This window comes from Amblyraja radiata, chromosome 16 (genome assembly GCF_010909765.2).
Source record: "Amblyraja radiata isolate CabotCenter1 chromosome 16, sAmbRad1.1.pri, whole genome shotgun sequence".
Taxonomy (NCBI): domain Eukaryota; kingdom Metazoa; phylum Chordata; class Chondrichthyes; order Rajiformes; family Rajidae; genus Amblyraja; species Amblyraja radiata.
Genome location: NC_045971.1, coordinates 697,539 through 723,273, shown reverse-complemented (window position 1 = coordinate 723,273; position 25,735 = coordinate 697,539). Strand labels below are relative to the sequence as shown.

Here is a 25,735-nt window from a genome sequence, read left to right as displayed (position 1 = left end):
CTGATCCTAATCGCGGCCATGTGCTGACCGCAAACATTCCCAAAGCCGTGCTGTCGTTCGGCTCTTGTTAATAATTAAAACAGATAGCAAGAGTGGCCAGCCAGCGTTGGCAGAAGAGGCATCGGAGAGCAGAGGTCACACCAGATACCTCACCGCCAGGAACGTCCCTCGCCACTGAGCCCGTGGCAGTGAGGGGGGGCTGGTGCTGGGGGGGTACTGTCAGTGAGGGGGGGCTGGTGCTGGGGGGGTACTGTCAGTGAGGGGGGGCTGGTGCTGGGGGGGTACTGTCAGTGAGGGGGGGCTGGTGCTGGGGGGGTACTGTCAGTGAGGGGGGGCTGGTGCTGGGGGGGTACTGTCAGTGAGGGGGGCTGGTGCTGGGGGGGTACTGTCAGTGAGGGGGGGGCTGGTGCTGGGGGGGTACTGTCAGTGAGGGGGGGCTGGTGCTGGGGGGGGCACTGCCAGTGAGGGGGGGGGCTGATGCTGGGGGGGGTGCGCTGTCAGTGAGGGGGGGGCTGGTGCTGGGGGGGGGCACTGCCAGTGAGGGGGGGGGGGCTGGTGCTGGGGGGGGCACTGTCAGTGAGGGGGGCTGGTGCCAGTGAGGGGGGGGCTGGTGGGGCACTGCCAGTGAGGGGGGGCTGGTGCTGGGGGGGGGGCACTGCCAGTGAGGGGGGGGGGGGCTGGTGCTGGGGGGGGCACTGTCAGTGAGGGGGGCTGGTGCCAGTGAGGGGGGGGCTAGTGGGGCACTGCCAGTGAGGGGGGGCTGGTGCTGGGGGGGGCACTGTCAGTGAGGGGGGGGGCTGGTGCTGGGGGGGGCACTGCCAGTGAGGGGGGGGGCTGGTGCCAGTGAGGGGGGGGGGCTGGTGCTGGGGGGGGGCACTGTCAGTGAGGGGGGCTGGTGCCAGTGAGGGGGGGGCTGGTGGGGCACTGCCAGTGAGGGGGGGGGGCTGGTGCTGGGGGGGGCACTGTCAGTGAGGGGGGGGGAGGCTGGTGCTGGGGGGGGGGGGGCACTGTCAGTGAGGGGGGCTGGTGCCAGTGAGGGGGGGGGCTGGTGGGGCACTGCCAGTGAGGGGGGGCTGGTGCTGGGGGGGGGGCACTGTCAGTGGGGGGGGGGCTGGTGCTGGGGGGGGGGGCACTGCCAGTGAGTGGGGAGTGAAGCAAGCATCAACCTTTCAGAAAAACAAAGAAGCCATTGATAAAAGATAGTTGTAGAGCAATGTGTGGGAAGGAATTGCAGACTGGTTTAAAGCAAAGATCGACACTAAAAGCTGGAGTAACTCAGCGGGACAGGCAGCATCTCTGGAGAGAAGGAATGTGTGATGTTTCGGGTCGAGACCCTTGGGTCCATCTTTTTGTGTCTATCTTCATTGTAAAGCAGTGTAGTTTGCAACAGATTGCAATAGTGATAGTTTGCAATAGTGATTGATTGCGTGTTCAAGAAGGAACTGCAGATGCTGGAAGATCGAAGGTACACAAAAATGCTGGAGAAACTCAGCGGGTGCAGCAGCATCTATGGAGCGAAGGAAATAGGCGACGTTTCGGGCCAAAACCCTTCTTCAGACTGATTGCTGTTGATGGACTTGTCTGTCCACTGGGTGCTGAATCCACAGAAACCAGCCTTACCTGTACAACTGGTTCCTCACCTTGCCCTACCTGCCAGCCTGCTCACCGATCAATCGCTGCTTAGTGTAAGTCCACACACCTAAACCACGTCACAAAGACACTTGTAACACAGCCTCTGGGACATGGAGAGCTGCATGTGGTGAGAATCATTGCCTGAGAAACTAACTTAAAGGAGGATGTGATGAAAATGAACTGCAGATGCTGGTTTATACCAAAGATAGGCACAAAATGCCGGAGTAATTCAGCGGGCCAGGCAGCATCTCTGGAGAAAAGGAATAGGTGAAGTTTCGTTATCAGACCCGTTAATAAAGGGAAGAGATTGCTGCAAAGTAGTTGTGATTGTTCAGCTCGGCACCACCTGGGGACTTGTCACCGACCGGGGCACGTGCGTCACGGGAAAGATCCACACCTTTAATGCAGGTGATTGTCATCATGCTCAGGTACGGTGACGTGCAGGTACAATGACAGCTTCACCTGCAGCAGTAACACACGCACACACACACACACACACACACACCACACACGCACACACGCACACACACGCACACCACACACACACACCACACACGCACACACACGCACACCACACACGCACACCACGCACACACACGCACACACACACACACACACCACACACGCACACACACGCACACCACACACACACACCACACACACACACACACACGCACACCACGCACCCACACACACGCACACCACACACACACACACACGCACACCACGCACCCACCCACACACACACACACGCACACCACGCACCCACACACACACACACACGCACACACACACCACGCACACGCACACACACACCACACACACCCACACACGCGCACGCCACAACATGCGGCCACACCACCCCACCACACACCCACAACCCACACACACGCACACCACACACACACACACACACACACACACACAAACGCACACCACACACACACACACGCACACCACGCACCCACACACACACACACACGCACACCACACACACACACACGCACACACACACCACGCACACGCACACACACACACCACACACACCCACACACGCGCACGCACACACATGCGCACACACACACACCACACACACACCACACACACACGCACACCACACACACACACACGCCCACGCACACGCACACACACACACACACGCACACACACCCACCCACAAACATAAATTACACATCATTTACATTTAAAATCTGTAAAAGAAAGAAGATTGTGCAAAAAGTAAACGATAAGAGCAAAAACATAATGAGAAAAATAAACATAGAATGTAGAAACAAAGAACTGCAGATACTGGTTCTGAAGCGTGGCGTCTGAAGAAGAGTCCCGACCCAAATTGTCACCCGTCCTTTACCTCCAGAGATGCTGCCACGTACTCTTAACTCCACCTCATTTGGTGACTCCATCATTGAATTTTCATATTCTTTTACACCACTCACACCAGGCACCATCATTTTGTCATTCTGTTTATTGTGGCATCTCTGGAGAGAAGGAAGGGTGATGTTTCAGGTTGAGACACTTCTTCAGATTCCAACATTTTATGTCTATCTTCGGTTTAAACCAGCATCTACAGTTCCTTCCTACACACTAATTGCGTTTATTGTTGTGTTTATCATCGAGTCATAGAGTGGAAACAGGCCGTTCGGCACAACTTGCCCACACCGGCCAACATGTCCCAGCTACACTAGTCCCACCTGCCTGCGCTTGGTCCATATCCCTCCAACCCTGTCCTATCCATGTACCTGTCTAACTGTTTCTTAAATGACAGGATAGTCCCAGCCTCAACTACCTCTTCTGGCAGCTCGTTTCATACACCCACTACCTTTTATGTGAAAAAGTTACCCCTCGGAATCCTATTAAATCTTTTCCCCTGCACCTTGAACCTATGTCCTCTGGTCCTCGATTCCCCTACTCTGGGCAAAAGACTGTGCATCTACCCGATCTATTCCTCTCATGGTTTTGTATACCTCTATATGATTTCCCCTCATCTTCCTGCGCTCCATGGAATAGAGACCCAGCCTACTCATCCTCTCCCTATAGCTCACACCTTCTAGTCCTGGCAACATCCTCATGAATCTTTTCTGAACCCTTTCAAGCTTGACAATATCTTGTCAAGATGCCCAGAACTGAACACAATATTCTAGATGTAGTCTCACCAATGTCTTATGCAACTGCAACATGAACTCCCAACTTCTATGTTTCTCTCCAGAGATGCTACCTGTCCCGCTGAGTTACTCCAGCACTTTGTGTCCTTTTTTGTAAACCAGCATCTGCAGTTCCTTGTTTTTAAACCATTCTGGTTAACCATCTCTGCACCTTCCCCAAAGCCTCCACATCAGTCCTGTAATGGAGTGACCGGAACTGTATGCAATACTCCAAATGCTACCTGACCAATGTCCCTTAAATGACCTTCACAACAAGAGGATTTCAGTATAGGAGTAAAGAGGTTCTTCTGCAGTTGTATAGGGCTCTGGTAAGACCACATCTGGAGTATTGTGTACAGTTTTGGTCTCCTAATTTGAGGAAGGATATCCTTGTGATTGAGGCAGTGCAGCTTAGGTCCACGAGATTGATCCCTGGGATGGCGGGACTGTCATATGAGGAAAGATTGAAAAGACTAGGGTTGTATTCACTTGAGTTTAGAAGGATGAGGGGGAATCTTATAGAAACATATAACATTATAAAAGGACTGGACAAGCTAGATGCAGGAAAAATGTTCCCAATGTTGGCTGAGTCCAGAACCGGGGGCCACAGTCTTAGAATTAAAGGGGAGGTAATTTAAGACTGAGGTGAGAAAAAACTTTTTCACCCAGAGAGTTGTGTGAATTTATGGAATTCCCTGCCACAGAGGGCAGTGGAGGCCAAATCACTGGATGGATTTAAGAGAGAGTTAGATAGAGCTGTAGGGGCTAGTGGAATCAAGGATTATGGGGAGAAGGCAGGCACGGGTTATTGATTGGTGACGATCAGCCATGATCACAATGAATGGCGGTGCTGGCTCGAAGGGCCGAATGGCCTCCTCCTGCACCTATTTTCTATGTTTCTATGATTCTATGTTTCTATACTCAATACTCTGACTGATGAAGGCCAAAGTGTCAACTGCCTTTTGACCACCTTATCTACCTGCGACTCATGGAACCATGTACTCCTAGATCCCTCTGCTCTACCCAGAGATCTACCATTTACTGTGTAGGTCCTGCCCTTGTTCGAGGTCCCAAAATGCAACACCTCACACTTCTCTGTATTAAATTCCATCAACCATTCCTCAGCCCACCTGGCCAATCGATCCAGATCCTGCTGCAATCGTTCACAACCATCTTCACTATCTGCAAAACCACTCACTTTTGTATCATCAGCAAACTTGCTCATCTTGCCCTGTATGTTCTCATCCAAAAACATTGATGTAGATGACAAACAGTAACGTGCCCAGCACCGAACCCTGTGGCACACCACTAGTCACAGGCCTCCAGTCTGAGAAGCAACCTTCCACCATCACCCTCTGCTTCCTTCCATGGAGCCAATTTGCTGTCCATTCAGCTATATCTCTGTGGATGCCTTGCGATCGAACCTTGCAGAGCAGCCTACCATGTGGCACCTTGTCGAACGCCTGAGTGATGTAATCACCAAACCTAATCCAGTGAGCTTCATGCCAACAAGGAATGTCATTGCACCCTGGTCCCTTTGACAAGGAACTCATCTGATCTGATCTGATCTAGAATATTTAAAGGGAGTTTACCCACACCTACAATTGTGAGATGAGGCATGTTGCACAAAGGTTTCCAAGGTGCTAGAAACCATACAATGGGATACTTGTAAAGATTATTCCAGATATGACAGTTTATATCTGTCATTAAAATACTGATTAGGGCTGGGCTGTCCTCTCTGGAAAATAAAGGCTGAGAGATTCACAAGACATCTTGAAATGGTGAAAGGACAAGATGGCATAGACCTGGAGTGAATGTGTCCATGCATCAGTGAGACCAGGACCCGGTCCATAGTCTAGGGTGGTCATTCATAAATCCAGGTGGGGGCTTGTGAGGAAGCTCTTGACCCAGACAATGTGGGCTTGCTGAGGTGGACAGCATTGAAACGGTTCCTGGATAAGCAGAGTGGGCCCTGGGGAGAGGTGGGATTGGGCGGGGGGGGGGGGACCAATGTGAAGCAGAACCACTGTCCCGTGTTTCACTGCGCTCAATACAATGCAATCTTTGGATCGGAATTTTCCAATTAAACATTAACTTGTTGTAATCTGTTTATCCAAGGCACCAGCACTATCCACATGATGGATGGCAGTCACTGCTAGGCAAGGCTGCAGACACACTCCCAGAACATCAGTATTAGACAGCCCTCACTATAACACAATAGAGATTGGCAGCGATCTAAAACTTGACCTTAACAGGTGAGTCAACAATGACAACAGCAACCTTTAAGAAACAGCTGTTAGTGTCAGCTGTTTACTGCTGGATTATGTGGCTGTGCAAACTCACTCAGCTCTGTCTCGTACCTGCCCAAGTGGTTATGTCAGTTGTGACTCAGCCTGAGACTTGGCTTGTGGCCACCTCCCTGCTCATGCACTCCGCTGCAGAACTCTGCTGATGGTAGTCAGAGGGACACGGATGCCAGCTCCGTCCAGCACCAGCCACACAACGAGTGCCAAGGGAACAGGTAATCTTCATGCCAACTTTACACGCCACTCTTTAACAAACTACTTCAGGCTCAGTCCTGTCACAGCTCAATGGGTGTTGCTAGTTTGCAGTTTAGTTTGTCCGAATCTATCTTTTAATCTATAAAACGTTTCACTTAAGATAGACATAAAAAGCTGGAGTAACAGAGTGGGACGGGGTGGAGTCACCCATTCTGGAGAGAGGGAATGGGTGACACCAGTCTGAAGAAGGGTCTTGACTCGAAATGTCACCCATTCCTTCTCTCCAGAGATGCTGCCTGTCCCGCTGAGTTACTCCAGCATTTTGTGTCTATCTTAAGTTTTGTGTCTATCTAAACTTTTTCTCACAGAGAGTGGTGAGTCTGTGGAATTCTTTGCCTCGGAGAGCGGTGGAGGCAGGTTCTCTGGATGCTTTCAAGAGAGAGCTAGATCGGGCTCTTAAAGATTGCAGAGTCAGGGGATATGGGGAGAAGGCAGGAACGGGGTACTGATTGGGGATGATCAGCCATGATTACATTGAATGGCGGTGCTGGCTCGAAGGGCCGAATGGCCTACTCCTGCACCTATTGTCTATTGTCTTTTTGTTTCTGTCTTTGGTTTAAACCTGCATCTGCAGTTCCTTCCCACACAAACTTTTCACTTTCTGGTTGTGCATCTAACTAAATCAGTGAGCGCTGGAAGAATTGGATGTTAGACTGTGGGGGCATTTTATTAAATGTTTGTATGGACTGAGCTGGGTCTGGAACAGTGTCGTGCCCGGTTATTGAAGCACAGCCTACCTCAGAATCCCATGGCAGCAGCAGCAACCTCTCTCACGATGCCACCAAATCTCTTGAAACTGGGAGTGTTGTTCTCCAAACAACCTTGTGCTTTGCTTGCTGTCCACAATGTTGTGTCTGCCATGGACCAGAGAAGTATCTCTCTCTCTCTCTCTCTCTCTCTCTCTCTCTCCCTCCCTCTGGAAGAGAGAGCTGCATCTCTTTTTACAATTTTCATTAAAAAATGTAGTTCTGGCAGAGTTTGGCCACCCAGTTGTTAGTGTAGAGGAGGGCTTGGAATGCAGACGTACAGCAAATATCATCGAGGATGTCTGGGAGAAGCGGCACTGGATTCCCCTTGGAAATACACTGTGTCCCTCTGGAGACTACACTGTATCCCTCTGGGGACTGCACTGTGTCCCTCTGGAGACTGCACTGTGTCCCTCTGGGGACTGCACTGTGTCCCTCTGGAGACTACACTGTGTCCCTCTGGGGACTGCACTGTGTCCCTCTGGGGACTGCACTGTGTCCCTCTGGGGACTGCACTGTGTCCCTCTGGGGACTGCACTGTGTCCCTCTGGGGACTGCACTGTGTCCCTCTGGAGACTACACTGTGTCCCTCTGGGGACTGCACTGTGTCCCTCTGGGGACTGCACTGTGTCCCTCTGGGGACTGCACTGTGTCCCTCTGGAGACTACACTGTGTCCCTCTGGGGACTACACTGTTTCCCTCTGGAGACTACACTGTGTCCCTCTGGGGACTACACTGTGTCCCTCTGGAGACTACACTGTGTCCCTCTGGGGACTACACTGTTTCCCTCTGGAGACTACACTGTGTCCCTCTGGAGCCTACACTGTATCCCTCTGGGGACTGCACTGTGTCCCTCTGGAGACTACACTGTATCCCATGGGGCTGCACTGTATCTCCCTGGGGACTACATTGTATCCCTCTGGGCACTGCACCACATCACTTGCACGGACACTCTTCATCCCAGAGCGTTACTGGCCCCTCGGGTCCACTGTGCCTCTCTGGATGAGTGCCACGTGGCACAGACTGTATGCCCGTGGTCCATGGGTGCTCTCAGGCACGGCAGTGCAGTCAGTGAGGGAGCAACTGATGTTGTTATTCACAGAGTGTGCTACGAGATTACGTGGTCTTTGTTGAATGTTCTCGTCCTGGACATTCACCTTTGCAAGGCCCGCCTGACATGACCTGTGTCCGTGTGTAGTCAGGAGACTACCAGCCAGCCAGTCAGTGTCGGGGTCGGTGCAGGGAGTGGTTAGTGCTGTGTAAACTCTGCTGCTGCGAGCTGCAGATACAAGTCGGGTTCCACATCAAGTGGTATTGTGTTACTGATCCACCCCTGCCTCCATTCTCCAGAACAAGGGGTGAAAGGACCGGGAGGAGTGAGGGGAAGGATGGCAGCAAGAGAGGGAGGCTGAGCCGTGGGATAGCACGAGACTGAGTGATGCACAGAGCAGTGAGAGTCCGGGGAGACTCCTGTGTGAAGGGGGGTGGCGGGAGGAGCTGGGGAGAGGTGAGCTGGGGTCCTGCAGCCACTGCCAGTCAGGGTATGATCTCTAACCCCCATACGTGGGCCAAACCCCGTAACTACCCACCAGAGGCCACTACCCGGTGGTCAATATGACAGATGAATTTTGAGGCAACAGCTTCTGGATGAGAGGCTTTATACTGGACAATAATATCGATGAGTTTGTTAGAGAATCTGATGGGGAGATTTAAAATGAATCACAAACTCTCAACTATAACCAACAATGAATGTCAGCTATAACGCCATGTGTATGAGTCACACAGCATGGAAACAGACCCTTCAGCCCTAATGGTAGGTAGACATAAAATGCTGGAGTAATTCAGCGGGTCAGGCAGCATCTCTGGAGAGAATGAATGGGTGACATTTCGGGGTGAGACCCTTCTTCAACTCTAATCATCCATGCTGACTGAGGTGCCACATCTACGCTAGTCCCATTTGACAAGTCCCTCCAAACCTTTCCTATCCATGTACCTGTCCAGATGTCCCTGCCTCAACCACTGCTGCTTCCATTGTGCTAGTTATTGGATGGCAATTGTGGTTTAATGATGAAGCATTACTAAACACTTCAGTCTAGTTTATTGTCACGTGTACCGAGGTACAGTGAAAAGCTTTTGTTGCGCGCTATCCAATCTGCAGAAAGACAATACATGATTACAATCGAGCATTTACAGTCTACAGATACATGATAAGGGAATAACGTTTAGTGCAAGGTAAAGCCAGTAAACTCTGATCAAGGAAGAAATGTTGGTGTAGGAGTAGAGATTTAAGAGTGTGGATGGATTGTAATATGTGTTGGTAGATCTGTGTCTGTGGCGAGGACACAGATAGTGGCCTGGGATGGGCGGCATCTTTGATCCGCAGTGATTGTTGGGTTGGACACGTCTTTCTGTTTCCCTGCCTCTTGAGCGTATGACCCTGGCTCACAGCCTGCTCCCTCCCGACCAATGGCCACTGTCAGACCATCGTGAATGCTGGCCTGTTGCCGAAAGAACTGGTGAACTGTTCTGTGGTACTGTCTCACTGGAGAATAGGAACCTGTCTGATACTCAAACCCAATAATCTGACCACAGGTGGTGGTGGAGGCAGATACCGTCGTGGGAGTTAAGAGACCATTGGATTGGCACATGGCTATGCAAGGAACGGTGGATTGCATCATGTGCAGGTAGATAAGAGATGGCCTACAGGGACATTGTGGGCAGAAGGGCCTGTTCTATGTTATCCCTTCAGTGTGGGTGAGATCGTGTTTTGTGCAACTTGATTGAAGTGGTTCTGACACTGAAGGTTTTAAAGATATTATTTTAAATTCAGTTCTTTATTTTTAATATGTAAATTTAAGGCCTAATTGTCTGGAAAATGCGATCTGTTACATCGTGTTACATCAGCACATCAACGTACGGCAATGCCTCGAGGCAATTGATGCAATGACCACCTTGTGGACCAGAGGCCACCACCTCACAATAAAAGCATGTTCCTTTAGAAAGGAGGTGAGGAGACATTTCTTTAGTCAGAGGGTAGTGAATCTGGAACTCTTTGCCACAGAAGGCTGTGGAGGTCACTCTGGGGATATTTTTAAGGTGGAGATTGTCGGATTCTTGATCAGTGCGGGTGTCGGGGGTTATGGGGAGAAGGCAGGAGAATGGGGTTGAGAGGGAGAGATAGATCAGCCATGATTGAATAGCGGAGTAGACTTGCCGAATGGCCTAATGGCCTAATCCTATGAACCTATGAACTTGTGCAGGCTGTTTGGTGAAAGTGCTTCCTAGAGGGCTGGCTGCGGACATTTCCAGGCCATGGGTGAGGGTTATTGTAACAAGGGCTGGTGTAGTGAGGGCCATCGCAATGCCCGGCACTCTAATGGGCATTAACGTGTGTAGTGCCAGTGTAACAATGGTCTCGGTCACAAGGGGCAGGGGAATGACTAATGGGTGCAATGAGATGTTGGTGTAAGGAGGGTCAGTGCACTGAAGATTAGTGCAACGTGTTACACGAGTCAGTGTGTTATGGATGTGGGTGTGACGGGGTCAGTATTGAATGTCGTGTAGTGAGGCATCAGGATCACAGTGAGCTCTTGATCCAGGCCATCGGCTGGATAGTTTTAGCAACGTTTAATCTGTAGAGGGGCGTGATTAATCATTCATCAGCGACGCTGGGAGTGAGGGGCCCGGCCTCTTGCTTGAGGGGCCCAGCCTCACTGTGGGGGCCCAGCCTCACTGTGGGGGCCCAGCCTCACTGTGGGGGCCCAGCCTCTCACTGTGGGGGCCCAGCCTCACTGTGGGGGCCCAGCCTCACTGTAGGGGCCCAGCCTCACTGTGGGGGCCCAGCCTCTCACTGTGGGGGCCCAGCCTCACTGTGGGGGCCCAGCCTCTCACTGTGGGGGCCCAGCCTCACTGTAGGGGCCCAGCCTCTCACTGTGGGGGCCCAGCCTCACTGTGGGGGCCCAGCCTCACTGTGGGGGCCCAGCCTCACTGTGGGGGCCCAGCCTCACTGTAGGGGCCCAGGCCCTCAGTTGTAGGGTCCCAAGCCTCTCACTGTAGGGGCCCAGCCCTCTCACTTGTAGGGCCCAGCCTCAGTGTAGGGGGCCCAGCCTCTCAGTGGTAGGGGCCCAGCCTCTCAGTGTAGGGGCCCAGCCTCACTGTCGGGGCCCAGCCTCTCACTGTAGGGGCCCAGCCTCAGTGTAGGGGCCCAGCCTCAGTGTAGGGGCCCAGCCTCTCACTGTCGGGGCCCAGCCTCTCACTGTAGGGGCCCAGCCTCAGTGTAGGGGCCCAGCCTCACTGTCGGGGCCCAGCCTCTCAGTGTAGGGGCCCAGCCTCTCAGTGTAGGGGCCCAGCCTCACTGTCGGGGCCCAGCCTCACTGTCGGGGCCCAGCCTCTCAGTGTATGGGCCCAGCCTCTCAGTGTAGGGGCCCAGCCTCTCACTGTAGGGGCCCAGCCTCTCACTGTAGGGGTCCAGCCTCAGTGTAGGGGGCCCAGCCTCAGTGTAGGGGCCCAGCCTCACTGTCGGGGCCCAGCCTCTCAGTGTAGGGGCCCAGCCTCACTGTCGGGGCCCAGCCTCTCACTGTAGGGGCCCAGCCTCAGTGTAGGGGCCCAGCCTCTCAGTGTAGGGGCCCAGCCTCTCACTGTAGGGGCCCAGCCTCTCACTGTAGGGGCCCAGCCTCTCAGTGTAGGGGCCCAGCCTCTCACTGTAGGGGCCCAGCCTCTCACTGTAGGGGCCCAGCCTCAGTGTAGGGGCCCAGCCTCACTGTAGGGGCCCAGCCTCTTGCTGTGGACTCGGGGGCTGTGCCCGGCAGCAGAGGCTTCACTCACTTCAGCGTAAGTTTTAGATGTGACACTGATAGCTACAACAAGGCTGGATGTGTTGGTGCAGGTGAGAAACAGCAGCAGGACCCAGCATTACCCGCACTATCAGTGCAGAATCAGTGCAGATTAAAGATGTTTTATTCTCATCCATTGGTTTTTTTTCTGGCAAGAAGTTCCCTGTGATGCATGGATGGATTGACTGTGAAATCACACTGACTACATTGGAACAGGGCAGAGGAATGTAAACATCCCCAGAGTGGCCGCCATACTGGGCCACTGAAGGCTGAGAGAACCTTGCGTCACACATCCTCCTCCCCCCTCCTCCCCCTCCCCTCCTCCCCTCCTCCCCTCCCCCCATCCCCCCCCTCCCCCCCTCCCCTCCTCCCCCTCCCTCACTTTCCTCTCCCCTCCCCTCCTCCCCCCCTCCCCTCCTCCCCCTCCCTCACTTTCCTCTCCCCTCCCCTCCTCCCCTCCTCCCCTCCTCCCCTCCTTCCCCTCCTCCCCTCCTCCCCCCCCCCCATTTTTCATGCTGATGGGGCTGGGGGGTACATAAGGCAGACAGGGCTGAGCTACAGGTGTACAGGATTAAGGGGAGTATACAGGGTGGTCTTGGTGGCGCAGCTGTAGAGCTGCTGCCTTACAGCAAATGCAGCGCCGAAGACCTGGGTTCGATCCCGACTACGGGCGCTGTCTGTACGGAGTTTGTACGTTCTCCCCGTGACCGGCGTGGGTTTTCTCTGAGATCTTCGGTTTCCTCCCACACTCCAAACACGTACAGTTAATTGGCATTGTAAATGTAAACATTCCCACCTTGTGTGTGTAGGATAGTGTTAATATGCGGGGATCGCTGGTCAGCCCTGACTCGGTGGGCCGAAGGGCCTGTTTCCGCGCTGTATCTCTAACACTACAGGATTGAGGGTGTTGGTAGGAAGGCAAAGGGGCAATACAAACCAGAGGGTACGATCTACAAAGATGTACAGGGAGATGTGATGTGTGCAGCAGAGACATCTGGAGTTGTACATGTGGACTTCATTCAAAGTGAGTTTATTAGCGAGGTACAGTGAAAAGCTTTTGTTGCGTGCTAAAGAATATACATGATTACAATCAAGCCGTCCACAGTGTACAGACACACTACAGAAGTGTATCGTGTACAGAAGTTCAGCTGAGAATGGCCTCACATCTGGTTTTGTTTGTGAGGAACTCAGTTTTGATGCCTGTGGGTTTCACCAAAGGAGCAGTGGCCACTCTGGGCAACTCCTTGAATTGTCTTCCGCACATTTTCTATTTATTTGGCAATGTGGGAGTTGGACACAGTGCGGTGCCCGGTGTGAACTGGTGGGGATTCGGGCTCCTGCCTTGCTGATACCCTGAGCTGAGAGACGAGCGTCAAGAGTGTTTTGTTGTCATGCTTGCAGTGTTGTGGTGAGTGGCGTTAATGAGTTGCATGATGCTGGCACTGCGGAAACGCATCAGCACCCAGCACTGGGACCTGATGCAACCTTTGGCCAATTAGCCGACTCCTTGGAACAGATTGAGATCCTGCTTTAATGATTTGCAGATGCACAAACAGCACAAATACTTCAACTAAGATGCAGAGAACAGTGAACCTGTGTGAAATGTTTCCATCTGCCCCTCCTGTTCCCCGACCATCTCACCTTCAGTCCTGCATCAGTCCCCCCCTGGACACCCCCCCCCCCCCTGGACACAACCCCCCCACCCCTGGACACCCCCTCCCCCCCCCCCTGGACACAACCCCCCCCCCAGGACCCCCTACCCCCTGGACACAACCCCCCCCCCCCCCTGGACACAACCCCCCCCCCCCCCCAGGACACAACCCCCCCCCCTGGACACCCCCTCCCCCCCCTGGACACAACCCCCCCCCTGGACACCCCCTCCCCCCCCTGGACACAACCCCCCCCCCCTGGACACCCCCTCCCCCCCCCCTGGACACAACCCCCCCACCCTGGACACCCCCTCCCCCCCCTGGACACAACCCCCCCCTGGACACCCCCTCCCCCCCCTGGACACCCCCTCTCCCCCCCTGGACACAACCCCCCCCTCCCCCCCGGACACCCCCCCCCCCCGGACACAACCCCCCCCCAGGACCCCCCACCCCCAGGACAACCCCCCCCCCAGGACCCCCCACCCCCAGGACACAACCCCCCCCCCTGGACACCCCCTCCCCCCCCCCGGACACCCCCCCCCCGGACACAACCCCCCCCCCCCAGGACCCCCCACCCCCTGGACACAACCCCCCCCCCCAGGACCCCCCACCCCCTGGACACAACCCCCCCCTGGACACCCCCTCCCCCCCCTGGACACCCCCTCCCCCCCTGGACACAACCCCCCCCCCCAGGACCCAACCCCCACCCCCCTGGACACCCCCTCCCCCCCTGGACACCCCCTCCCCCCCCAGGACACCTCCCCCCCCTCCCAGGACACAACCCCCCCCCCCCCCCCCAGGACCCCCCACCCCCAGGACACAACCCCCCCCCCCCATGACCCCCCACCCCCAGGACACAACCCATCAGGACATGCCCCCCCCAGACACCCCCTACCTAGACCACACCCCCTGGACACCCCCCCCCCCCCTCCGAAACACTGCAGAATTCAGGAGTAATACAGAGGTACAGCATGTTAACAGGCCATTGGGCCCACTGAGTACTCACCTACACACCAGTGGCAACTTATAGCAGTTGTTTAAACTACCGACTCGTGCGGTCACAAGGAGAACGTGCAAACTCTGAGGTCAGGATTGGACCTGGGTTTCCGTTGTAGGGGGTGTTGGGGGGGGTGGGTTGGAGTTGGTTGGGGAGGTGGGTTGGAGTTGGTTGGGGGGGAGGTGTTGAGTGGGGGGGTGGGGGGGGGGTGCAGTTGCCAGACCTAAACCGTGCTCAGGGCTGTGAGATTTCTCACGGGCAGCAATTCATGTGTTTTATGCTGAGTTCAGTTTCAGTTGAGTTTATTGTCACGTGTAACGAGATACAGTCAGCAGAAAGACTGTACATGATTACAATCGAGCCATTCACAGTGTACAGACACATGATAAGGGAATAACGTGTAGTACAAGGTGAAGCATCATCGATCTAAGTGTGTAAACGACTGTGTCAGTGGCCTCAATGTGAGTGGTTATTCGTTATGCCGACTTTTATATCTTTTTATGTAGGAAGGAACTGCAGGTGCTGGTTTGCACTGAAGATGCTGGAGTAACAGTGGGTCAGGCCGCATCTCTGGAGATAAAGGAATAGGTGACGTTTTGGGTCGAGACCTTTCTTCAGACTGCTATTCCTTTTCTCCAAGGATGCTACCTGACCCGCTGAGTTACTCCACCTCTTTGTGTGTCTTTGTGTTGAGTCCCATGTCACATGAGAAGAGGCAGGTGTCAGGAAGCATGCAGCAGCTGAGGCTGTGATTACCCAGTTAGCAGCGTTGAGCCGAGTTACGTCTCAGTCTCCTCGAGACCTTTCATCCGCCCGAATCATCACTTCAACAATTCCAGGTGATAAACGTCAGGCGAGCGACAAGGATGTTTGTTTCTGTTCAAATCCTTCTGTACCTCTCTCTGCTGGACGGTCAGATGTGGGTAGGACAGTGTATTCTGTCAGTAACTATACCCCCTACCCCTGATGAAGGAACTGTTGCTGTGACAGTTTGTTATTCTCTGGGCTGCGTACCACTTCTGAGTTTTGCTGCAAACTATTTGCAGTTCCCAATGTTGTAACGTAATCTGCAGGCTATTTCTGCCTCGCTGGGGGAGGGGGGGGGGGGGGGGGGGTGCTACACTGGAGGGATGCACAGAGCAGCCCTGGGAACTTTCACTGACTAGTGAATCTGCATTTATTCTCCACGCCTGGCTCTACAGCATGAAGGAAACCAAAACAATCAGCACATCCAGTTGAGTTTAGTGTCACGTGTACCGAGGTACAGTGAAAAGCTGTTGCTGCGTGCTATGCAGTCAGTGGAAAGATAACACATGATTACAATCGAGCCGTCCACTGTGTACAGACACAAGATAAGGGAATAACGTTCAGAGATAAGGAATAACACTTAGGGAATAGTAAGGGAATAACTATTTAGATTCAAGGTGAAGGGGAAAAGATTTAATAGGAATCTGAGGGGTAACTTTTTCACACAACGTATGGTGGGTGTATGGAACAAGCTGCGGGAGGAGGTAGTTGAGGCTGGGACTACCCAATATGCCAACTTGGTCCGCATGGACAAGTTGGGCCGAAGGGTCTGTTTCCGTGCTGTACAGCTAGCTCTATGACTGAGGAAATAACGGAACAGAAGGGCTGAATGGCCTATCTTCCGTAACGATGCATTAAGCACCTGCATCATCTTTTACCTTCTTCTTGTGTACGGCGTGCACAGCCTAAAGTTGTAGGACAACTTGCTCTATCTGATCTTACTTGACTGTGCACGCCGGGTTGATTGCATTCGTTGAAACAGGGCGGACCACGTGAAGGTTGCAATCTCCCCCCCTAGAGGAAGACTTCAGAGGAATCTGAGGGGTAACCTTTTCACACAGAGGGTGGTGGTATATGGATCAAGCTGCCAGAGGGGGAGGTAGTTGAGACACGTACCATAACAACCACTCGGACAGGTACATGGATAGGATAGGAAAGGTTTAGTGGGATATGGGCCAAATACAGGCAGTTTGCACTAGTGGGGATTGGGCATGTTGGTTGGCATGGGCAAGTTGGGCCGAAGGGCCTGTTTCTGTGCTGTGTGACTCTATGACTCCATGAGAGAGTGAAGCACGTATAGTTGGTGCAAGAAGGAGCTGTGTGGGGTCAGGCACCAGGGAACACACAGACAAACATGCCCACCCCCACAACCTCACATCCAGCATTACTGCAGCGGTGTTAATCTCACACCTTCACCTGTGTGAAGGGACCTTCTGTGTTCTTGGCACTCCCTGTGTACTGTTGATTGAGACGGTTAATGAAAGACAGGCCACGCTAGTTAGAATGACACAGAGCTGGTGGAGTGTGGCCATTAATCCTGCAGCAGTGCTGTGTACTGCTGACCCAGTGATGGGTGATCTCTGCTGTGTGGGCAGCAGCCTCCTCCACCACCCTCACACTCTGTCCCAGAGAGAAGGGATTTTTCATGCATATTCCTGTGGGATTCAGCCGCCTCTCCGGCGAGCTGTAGCTCTGGGGTATTTGCTCAAAACCTGACACACACGTAGATCGATGGCGTACACACCCAGGTGGCCGGCGTCCAGCTGCTTCAGGCTGTGCCGAGGGTGGGTGTTAATAGCACTTGTGGAGTGAGTGGGGTGTGTCTGTGGTGCCATGCTGTCTGATGCTGCTCAGCACCAGCAAAACTCCTCCTCACTGATCCTCCAGCCACAGTGAAGATGGAGGCAAAGGCTGCAGAAGGGATGGATTCACCAGGATGTTAGCTGGGCTGGGTTACAGGGAGAGGTTGGAGAGGCTGGGGCTGTTTTCATGGCAGGGTAGAGGAGGTTGCACCTTATTGAGGTGCACAACATCATGGGGGATATATAAAGTGAACACTCTGTTTATCCCAGGGTGAAGAATTCAGAAATTAGAGAGCACAGGCTTAAGGTGAGAGGAGAGATTTGAGAGGCACCTCGGAGGCAACTATTGCACTGACTACGGGTGCTGTCTGTACGGAGTGTGTATGTTCTCCCTGTTACCTGCGTGGGTTTTCTCCGGGTGCTCCGGTTTCCTCCCAAACTTCAAAGACGTACAGGTTTGTTGGTTCATTGGCTTGGTAAAATTAGTGTGCGGGCCAGCACAAACTCAGTGGGCCGAAGGGCCTGTTTCCGTGCTGTAGCTGTAATTAAACTAAACTAAACTCAGAGATAGTCTGTATCTGGAAGGAGTTGCCAAAGGTTTGAAGGGATATGGACCAAAGGCAGGCAAATGGAACTATCCCAAGATGCTAACTTGGCCGGCATGAACAAGATGGGCTGAATGGTCTGTTTGTGTGCTGTACAGTTCCGGGACTTGATATGACTAATGAATCTTCATGTCTATGGCAGCCGAACACAGTAGCCAACACAGCAGCTGTGGCACACGCTGGTACACGCTGGTACACACTGGCACACACAGGGGCACACTGGGGAACACTGGTACACACAGGGGCACACTGGCACATGCTGGCACACACTGGGGAACACTGGTACACACTGGCACACTGGTACACAGGGGCACACTGGGGAACACTGGTACACACAGGGGCACACTGGGGAACACTGGTACACACAGGGGCACACTGGGGAACACTGGTACACACAGGGGCACACTGGCACACACTGGGGAACACTGGTACACACTGGCACACTGGTACACACTGGCACACACAGGGGCACACTGGGGAACACTGGTACACACAGGGGCACACTGGCACACACTGGCACACACAGGGGCACACTGGGGAACACTGGTACACACAGGGGCACACTGGCACACGCTGGCACACACTGGGGAACACTGGTACACACTGGCACACTGGTACACACTGGCTCACACTGGCTCACACTGGGCACTGGCACACACTGGTTCACACTGGCACACACTGGCACACACTGGCTCACACTGGCTCACACTGGCACACACTGGCACACACTGGGGAACACTGGCACACTGGTACACAGGGGCACACTGGGGAACACTGGCACACTGGGGAACACTGGTACACTGGGGAACACTGGTACACACTGGCACACACTGGGGAACACTGGTACACACTGGCACACTGGTACACACTGGCACACACAGGGGCACACACTGGTACACACTGGTACACGCTGGCACACGGGAACACTGGTACACTGGGGAACACTGGTACACAGGGGCACACAGGGGCACACTGGCACACACTGGGGCACACACTGGTACACACTGGTACACGCTGGCACACGGGAACACTGGTACACACAGGCCCACACTGGGGCACACACTCGCACACTGGGGAACACACTGGGGCACACACTACGGCCCGGGTGAGAACAGGGATTGTGCCAGACCATAGAGAGCATCTCGAACCAAGATGGCACAGAGCACGGTGACAGCACCACCCATGACCACGGGAGAGCTGGCTGCAGCTGGCAGTGATGCCGTGCCACCTCCATCAGCGTGGCCTCAGTTCCCCACAGCTTTTGTCGAGTTCTACTGGGATTCAGTGAGGCCACGACTGGCATTGGACGGTGTCAAAGCCTTCTCACCACAGCTCTGCTACACGTCACGTACATCCAGCACAGCACACAGCAACTGGGCCCTTGTACAGACTCACACTTACCCACACTCACTCACACCCACACACACTCACACTCGCACACATGCAATCATACACGCACACACGACACACTCACAATCACATATACACACACAAGCATGTGCACAAGGACAAATTCACACACATACTCAGACAACCACACACACACACACTCAGACACCCACACACACTCACACACACACACACACACATATTCACACACACACTCACACACTCAGACACACACTCACACACTCAGACACACACTCATACACTCAGACACACACAAACACACACACTCAGACACACACACACACACACACACTCAGACACACTCACACACACACACACACACACACACAAACACACATACTCAGACACACACACAAACACTCGCTCCAGAACATAAAGGACTTGCACACACGCCTATGAAAGACTGCGTTGAGATTCCTGCATGGGCCTCTGCTGCCTGCCTGCCTGCCAGCATCTGTCTGTGTTGGAACTCCTGGTGCTTACTGACAGTTAATGAAAGCCCATCTGATTTTTCAGCAAGGAGCCAGCACCAGACTCTGTGACGCTCAATAGATTGTTCATTACTGCTGACAAATTGCTTATTGTTTACAGATGAATTGAGAAATAATATCGGATCTTGTCCATCAATCACCTCCTGTGTATTAGTTGAATAACAAGTGATACACTATACTGTAAAATGTCTGCAAGATCTGATTTTCAAATGCTTCTTCCACAAATAGTAAACGAGGCACTTCCTCGCTGTAATATACAGAGGGAAAGGAAGGACAGAATGTGACAACATTGCTTCACCACCCACCCACGTTCACACCCTCTTGCTCCATATCCCCCCTCTCATGGACATCAACCTTGTGACCATATGTCCTGCAATCTCTCTATCTCCCCCCCCCCCCCCGTATCAGTCTCTCTCCCTGTGTCTGTCTCTCCCTGTGTCTGTCTCTCCCTCTGTCTCTCTCCCACTACCTCTCTCTCTCTCCCTCTCTCTCTCTCTCTCCCTCTGTCTGTCTCTCCCTCTGTCTCTCTCCCACTACCTCTCTCTCTCTCTCTCCCCCTCTCTCTCTCTCTCTCTCTCACTCTGTCTGTCTCTCCCTCTGTCTCTCTCCCACTACCTCTCTCTCTCTCTCTCTCTCTCTCTCTCTCTCTCTCTCTCTCTCTCTCTCTCTCTCTCTCTCTCTCTCTCTCTCTCTCTCCCTCTGTCTCTCTCTCCCTACCTCTCTCTCTCCCTCTGTCTGTCTCTCCCTCTGTCTCTCTCTCCCTCCCCTGCCCCTTCACACAAAAACACAGTGTTAAACTTGATCAAATATTTGTTTGATAATGTTCCCATTCAGTGACTCTGAATCATTTATGACATGACAGACGGTGTACGAATAACATTGATGTTCTAGCCCACCAACGATGTAGCAGGAAGCTCATGTAACTCGCAGTGCCCCCCCCCCCCCCCCCCCCCCCCCCTCAGCATTCCCGCTCGCTCCTGGTCATCGATGTCCAGTGTCAGACCTTACACTTCCTTCTCAGGGGCAATGGTTGGGTGGACAGTGTCCAGTCAGGGCTGTTCTGTTACCTGTCACGTGCTGGAGTGCCCTCCTCTCATGTCACTCCCCCCTCCCCTCACGTCACTCCCCCCTCCCCTCACGTCACTCCCCCCCCCCCTCACGTCACTCCCCCCCCCCCTCACGTCACTCCCCCCTCCCCTCACGTCCACCCCCCCCCTCACGTCACTCCCCCCTCCCCCACGTCACTACTCCCCCCTCCCCCTCACACTCACTCCCCCCCTCCCCCTCACTTCACTCCCCCCCCCCCTCCCCCACTCCCACCCCCTCCCCCTCTTCCCTCCCCCCTCCCCCTCACGTCACTCCCCCCCCCCACGCCTCCCCCCCCCCCCTCACTTCACCTCCCCCCTCCCCTCACGTCACTCCCCCCCCTCCCTCACTTCACTCCACGCCCCCCTCCCACTCACGTCACTCCCCATCCCCTCACCTCACTCCCCCCTCCGCCACGTCACTCCCCCCTCCCCCTCACGGCACTGCCCGCCCATCCCCCCCTCACTCACTACCCCCCCTCCCCTCACGTCACTCCCCCCTCCCCCTCACGTCACTCCCCCCCCCCTCACGTCACTCCCCTCCCCTCACGTCACTCCCCCCTCCCCCTCACGTCACTCCCCCCCCCCCCTCACGTCACTCTCCTTTGCCCTTTGGAATCAGTAACATTGGGAGATTTTTCTTCCAAAGTTCCTGCCTTCACTCTGTCTGTCAAAGCCATGTGCAACCTACAGCCCAGGTATACGTGCTCAGTATTTGATACAGAATGCAAAATATCTAATGCATAGTCACAAAAACAACAGATGGATATTTATATCCATATGTTTAATAAGGTAAACACATTGGCTGGGACTGTCAGATAAAAAAGCCTTTGTTTGCAGTTACTTGACACCTGATTTAGTTAGGGGATAATTTGCTGATTGGAATGTGGATCAACATGTACTGTCATTGGGACAGTCACAGAGTTAGTTGTACAGAGCAGACACAGGCCCTTCGGCCCATGCTGATAATCACGCCTATCCAAACTGATCCCACTGCATTAAATCCATAGCCCTCTTCTCGTTCAGTTCTGTTTAGTTTATTGTCACGTGTACCGAGGTACAGTGAAAAGCTTTTTGTCACGTGCTAACCAGTCAGCAGAAAGATGCTGCTTGTCCCGCTGAGTTACTGCAGCATTTTGTGTCCATCTTCAGCAGAAATACATGATGACAATCGATCCATCTAGAGTGTACAGATACAAGAATCTGTTCAGCTAAATGTTGTCACTATTTCCAGCCCCAACCACCTCCTCTGGCAGCTCATTCCAGATGTGTGTGAAAAATGTACCCTGAAATCATCTTTAAACCTTCTCCCTCTTGCCTTCCGCCTGTGCCGTGCAGTTGTAGACCCCCACCCCCGTGTAAACCAGACTCTGGCTGTCTGCCACATCCATGCCCCTCCCCAGAGTCAATAGTCGCACTGGGTCCACAATAAGGACATTCCACTCGCTGTGGGAAATCTTTATTAACACAACAAAACAAACACAACCAGTAAATATAAACTCAATAATTATACAATGAAGATCAATCATGGAGAATGGTGTTTTGGGTTGCGACTCTTCTCCAGACAAGTCTGTCCTGAAACATCGTCTATCCACAGATGCTGCCTGACCCACTCAGTTCCTCCAGCACTTTGTGCTTTGCTCAAGATTCCAGCAGCTGCAGTTTCTGGTGTCTCCAAATTATTAGTTAATACTCAGTAACCGGTTAGTTGATGGTGTTATTGATGATTGAGTGAGACCCTCTCTTTATTGCCCAGCTCCCAGGGAAGTCTACCTTAGGTAGAGTTCTCCTGCCCTGTGGGGTAAGAATAAGGTGCCGGCCATTTAGGACTGAGATGTGGAAAAACCTTTTCACCCAGAGTGTTGTGAATCTGTGGAATTCTCTGCCACAAAAGGCAGTGGAGCCCAATTCAAGAGAGAGTTAGATTTAGCTCTCAGGGTTAAAGGAATCGAAGGATATGGGGAGAAAGCAGGAACGGGGTACTGATTTTAGATGATCAGCCATGATCATATTGAATGGCGGTGCTGGCTCGAATGGCCGACCCTGCAGCTATTTTCTATGTTTCTATATATCTGACATGAGATGGAGATTCTGTATTCATGCCTTCTATATTCTGTTGTGCTGAAACAAAGTAAGAATTTAATTGTCCTATCTGGGACACATGACAATCTTGAGATTCACAGTGAGATGACTGGGGATGTGTCCTTGCCTCTGGTAGATGCTGACATGGACATAGTGGTGCTGGAGCGGAGTGTCAGCACCAGACTGGGCAACCTGTACCAGAAGGATGCCGAGTCGTTGCTGCCCAATGGCCACAGGACGGCCAGCCCCACTGGCCTGCACCCAGCGCTGCAGACCCACAGCTCACAGCCCCTACACATACCTGTCCACAGGTGAGGTACATCACAGCAAGAAACCCACAAATAGCCCGCCCATTGAAACTGTGTGTGTCAGCGAGGGTTAGACAATGTCAGTGTCTGGTGTGGGTCCTGTTGCAGGATAAATGGGAGGGAGGGAGATGGTGGAGGTGAGAGGTGATGCAACTGAAAGCAGTGGGTGGAGGGGAGGGATGGAGGGGAGGGGTGCAGGAGATAGGGGAGAGGGGAAATGTGGAGGAGGGGGGAGACGGGGGGGGGAGACGAGGAGGGGGTGGGGGGAGAGGAGGGGGAGGGGGGGGGAAGACAAGGTGTGAATGGATGAATTATTGATTACCGCAGGAAAGTGGAGCTAAATACTGAATGTTGGAGACAGCATTTGGGACCTCAGTCTCCTTTGATTTCTAATGTTCTGAAAAGCAGAGCTAGAGGACATTGGAACATGTGTAGCAAGGAACTGCAGATGCTGGTTTATACAGAAGATAGACATAAAGAACTGGAATAACTCAGTGGGTCAGGCAGCATCTCTGGAGAAAAAGGAATAGGTGACATTTGGGGCCGGTCTGAAGAAGGGTTCCGATCCGAAACGTCACCTATTCCTTTTTCTCCAGAGATGCTGCCTGACCCACTGAGTTACTCCAGCACTCTGTGTTCTACACAAGACTCCTGTGTCTGCAGTCCCATGTGTCTATCAGGTAGTTCTGTTTGTGGAGGAAGAAAGTGCAGAGCTGGTTTAAACCAAAGATAGACACAGAGTGTTGGAATAACTCAGCGGGTCAGGCAGCATCTGTGGGGAGAAGGAATGGCTGGCGTTTGTTGAGTAGTTCTGTCCGTGCTGAGAATGACCGTGTCTCCCACAGGCAGCTGAAGGAGGAGGAATTCCGGACGGCCTCACTCCCGACTATTCCCAATCCCTTCCCGGAACTGTGCAGCCATCCCAGCTCACCGACCTTCAGCAGTCCCCACCCTCCCAGCACCAGAGACACGCACGTGAGTACCAGAGTGGAAGAGAGAGTTGGATTGTCATGTGTCCCAGATAGAACAACGACATTCTTACTTGCAGTAGCACCACATGTAACCATAGTACTCTGTAAACAATATCATGAACAAGAACAAAATGTTCAGTGTACACACACACACATGCAAACAAACAAAGTACAAACATTCAATACCAATGCTCCCATGTCTATGTGCAGGAAGGAACTGCAGATGCTGGTTTACACTGACAATATACACAAAATGCTGGAGTAACTCAGGGGGTCAGGTGGCATCTCTGGAGAGAGGTGTCTGGACCTGAAACATCACCCATTCCTTCTCCCCACAGATTCTGCCTGTCCCGCTGAATTACTCCAGCATGTTGTGTCTTGCCCCACAAGTCTGTAGTTCAGGGATTATTTGGAGGTTGTCGCCTTGCCAGGACTACGGACAGCGGTCAGTCAGCAGAGATGGTGAAGCAGGTGGGGAACGGGAGTGGGGGTCGTGCTGGAGATGAGACCCCACACCTACACGTAGCTAGACCGGTGCACGGGCTGATAGATGGACAGGTGAGAGTGAGCGACTGACTATGCCACGGACTAGCTGTGGCCCAGCATGGTACACATTCTGTTACCCCACTCCCTCCCTACACACGAGGAGCAATGTCTGTACGGAGTTTGCATGTTCTCCATGTGACCACGTGGGCTTCCTCTGGGTGTTCAGTTTCCTCCCACACTCCAACAATGTACAGGCCTGTAGGTTACTTGGCTTCTGTAAACTGTAAAATTGTCCCTAGTGTACAGGATAGTGCTAGTATACAGGGTGATCGCTGGTTGGCACACTCAGTGGGCCAAAGGGCCTATATCTAAACTATCTAAGCTTCTCATCATTTTATATACTTCTATCAGATCTCCCCTCAACGTGTGATGTTGAAGTCTACCCAAGCCCTCAGTCCCCTGCAGTTGAAACCCTCCAGTCCAGGCAGCATTCTGTTAACCGCCCCCTGTACTCTCCCCAAAGCCTCCACACAGAGAGTTGTGAGTCTGTGGAATTCTCTACCTCAGGTGGCGGTGGAGGCCGATTCACTGGATGCTTTCAAAAGAGAGTTAGACTTAGGGCTAGCAGAATCATGGGATATGGGGAGAAGGTAGGAACAGGGCACTGATTGTGGATGATCAGCCATGATCACAGTGAATGGCGGTGCTGGCTTGAAGGGCCGAATGGCCTACTCCTGCACCTATTGTCTATGTATCTAGAAACATAGAAACATAGAAATTAGGTGCAGGAGTAGGCCATTCGGCCCTTCGAGCCTGCACCGCCATTCAATATGATCATGGCTGATCATCCAACACAGTATCCCGTACCTGCCTTCTCTCCATACCCTCTGATCCCCTTAGCCACAAGGGCCACATCTAACTCCCTCTTAAATATAGCCAATGAACTGGCCTCGACTACCCTCTGTGGCAGGGAGTTCCAGAGATTCACCACTCTCTGTGTGAAAAAAGTTCTTCTCATCTCGGTTTTAAAGGATTTCCCCCTTATCCTTAAGCTGTGACCCCTTGTCCTGGACTTCCCCAACATCGGGAGCAATCTTCCTGCATCTAGCCTG

The 25,735-nt window shown here is 53.2% G+C and overlaps 1 protein-coding gene across 11 annotated transcripts in view; it reads left to right on the top strand.

The window, feature by feature from the left end:
- Positions 1 to 25,735, top strand: part of grb7 (growth factor receptor bound protein 7) — a 79,456-nt gene that overhangs the window by 39,674 nt on the left and 14,047 nt on the right. For 5 of the 11 annotated variants that reach the window (XM_033034830.1, XM_033034828.1, XM_033034825.1 and 2 more), the window contains exons 2-5: positions 5,910 to 6,046; positions 9,691 to 9,782; positions 22,995 to 23,169; positions 24,012 to 24,141. In XM_033034830.1, the coding sequence (XP_032890721.1) occupies positions 5,934 to 6,046; positions 9,691 to 9,782; positions 22,995 to 23,169; positions 24,012 to 24,141 (510 nt within the window). In that variant the 5' untranslated portion in view covers positions 5,910 to 5,933. Of the gene's footprint in view, positions 1 to 1,630; positions 2,061 to 5,909; positions 6,047 to 9,690; positions 9,783 to 22,994; positions 23,170 to 24,011; positions 24,142 to 25,735 lie in introns of those variants that run through there. The other 6 variants (XM_033034833.1, XM_033034832.1, XM_033034831.1 and 3 more) reach the window with 3 other exon arrangements.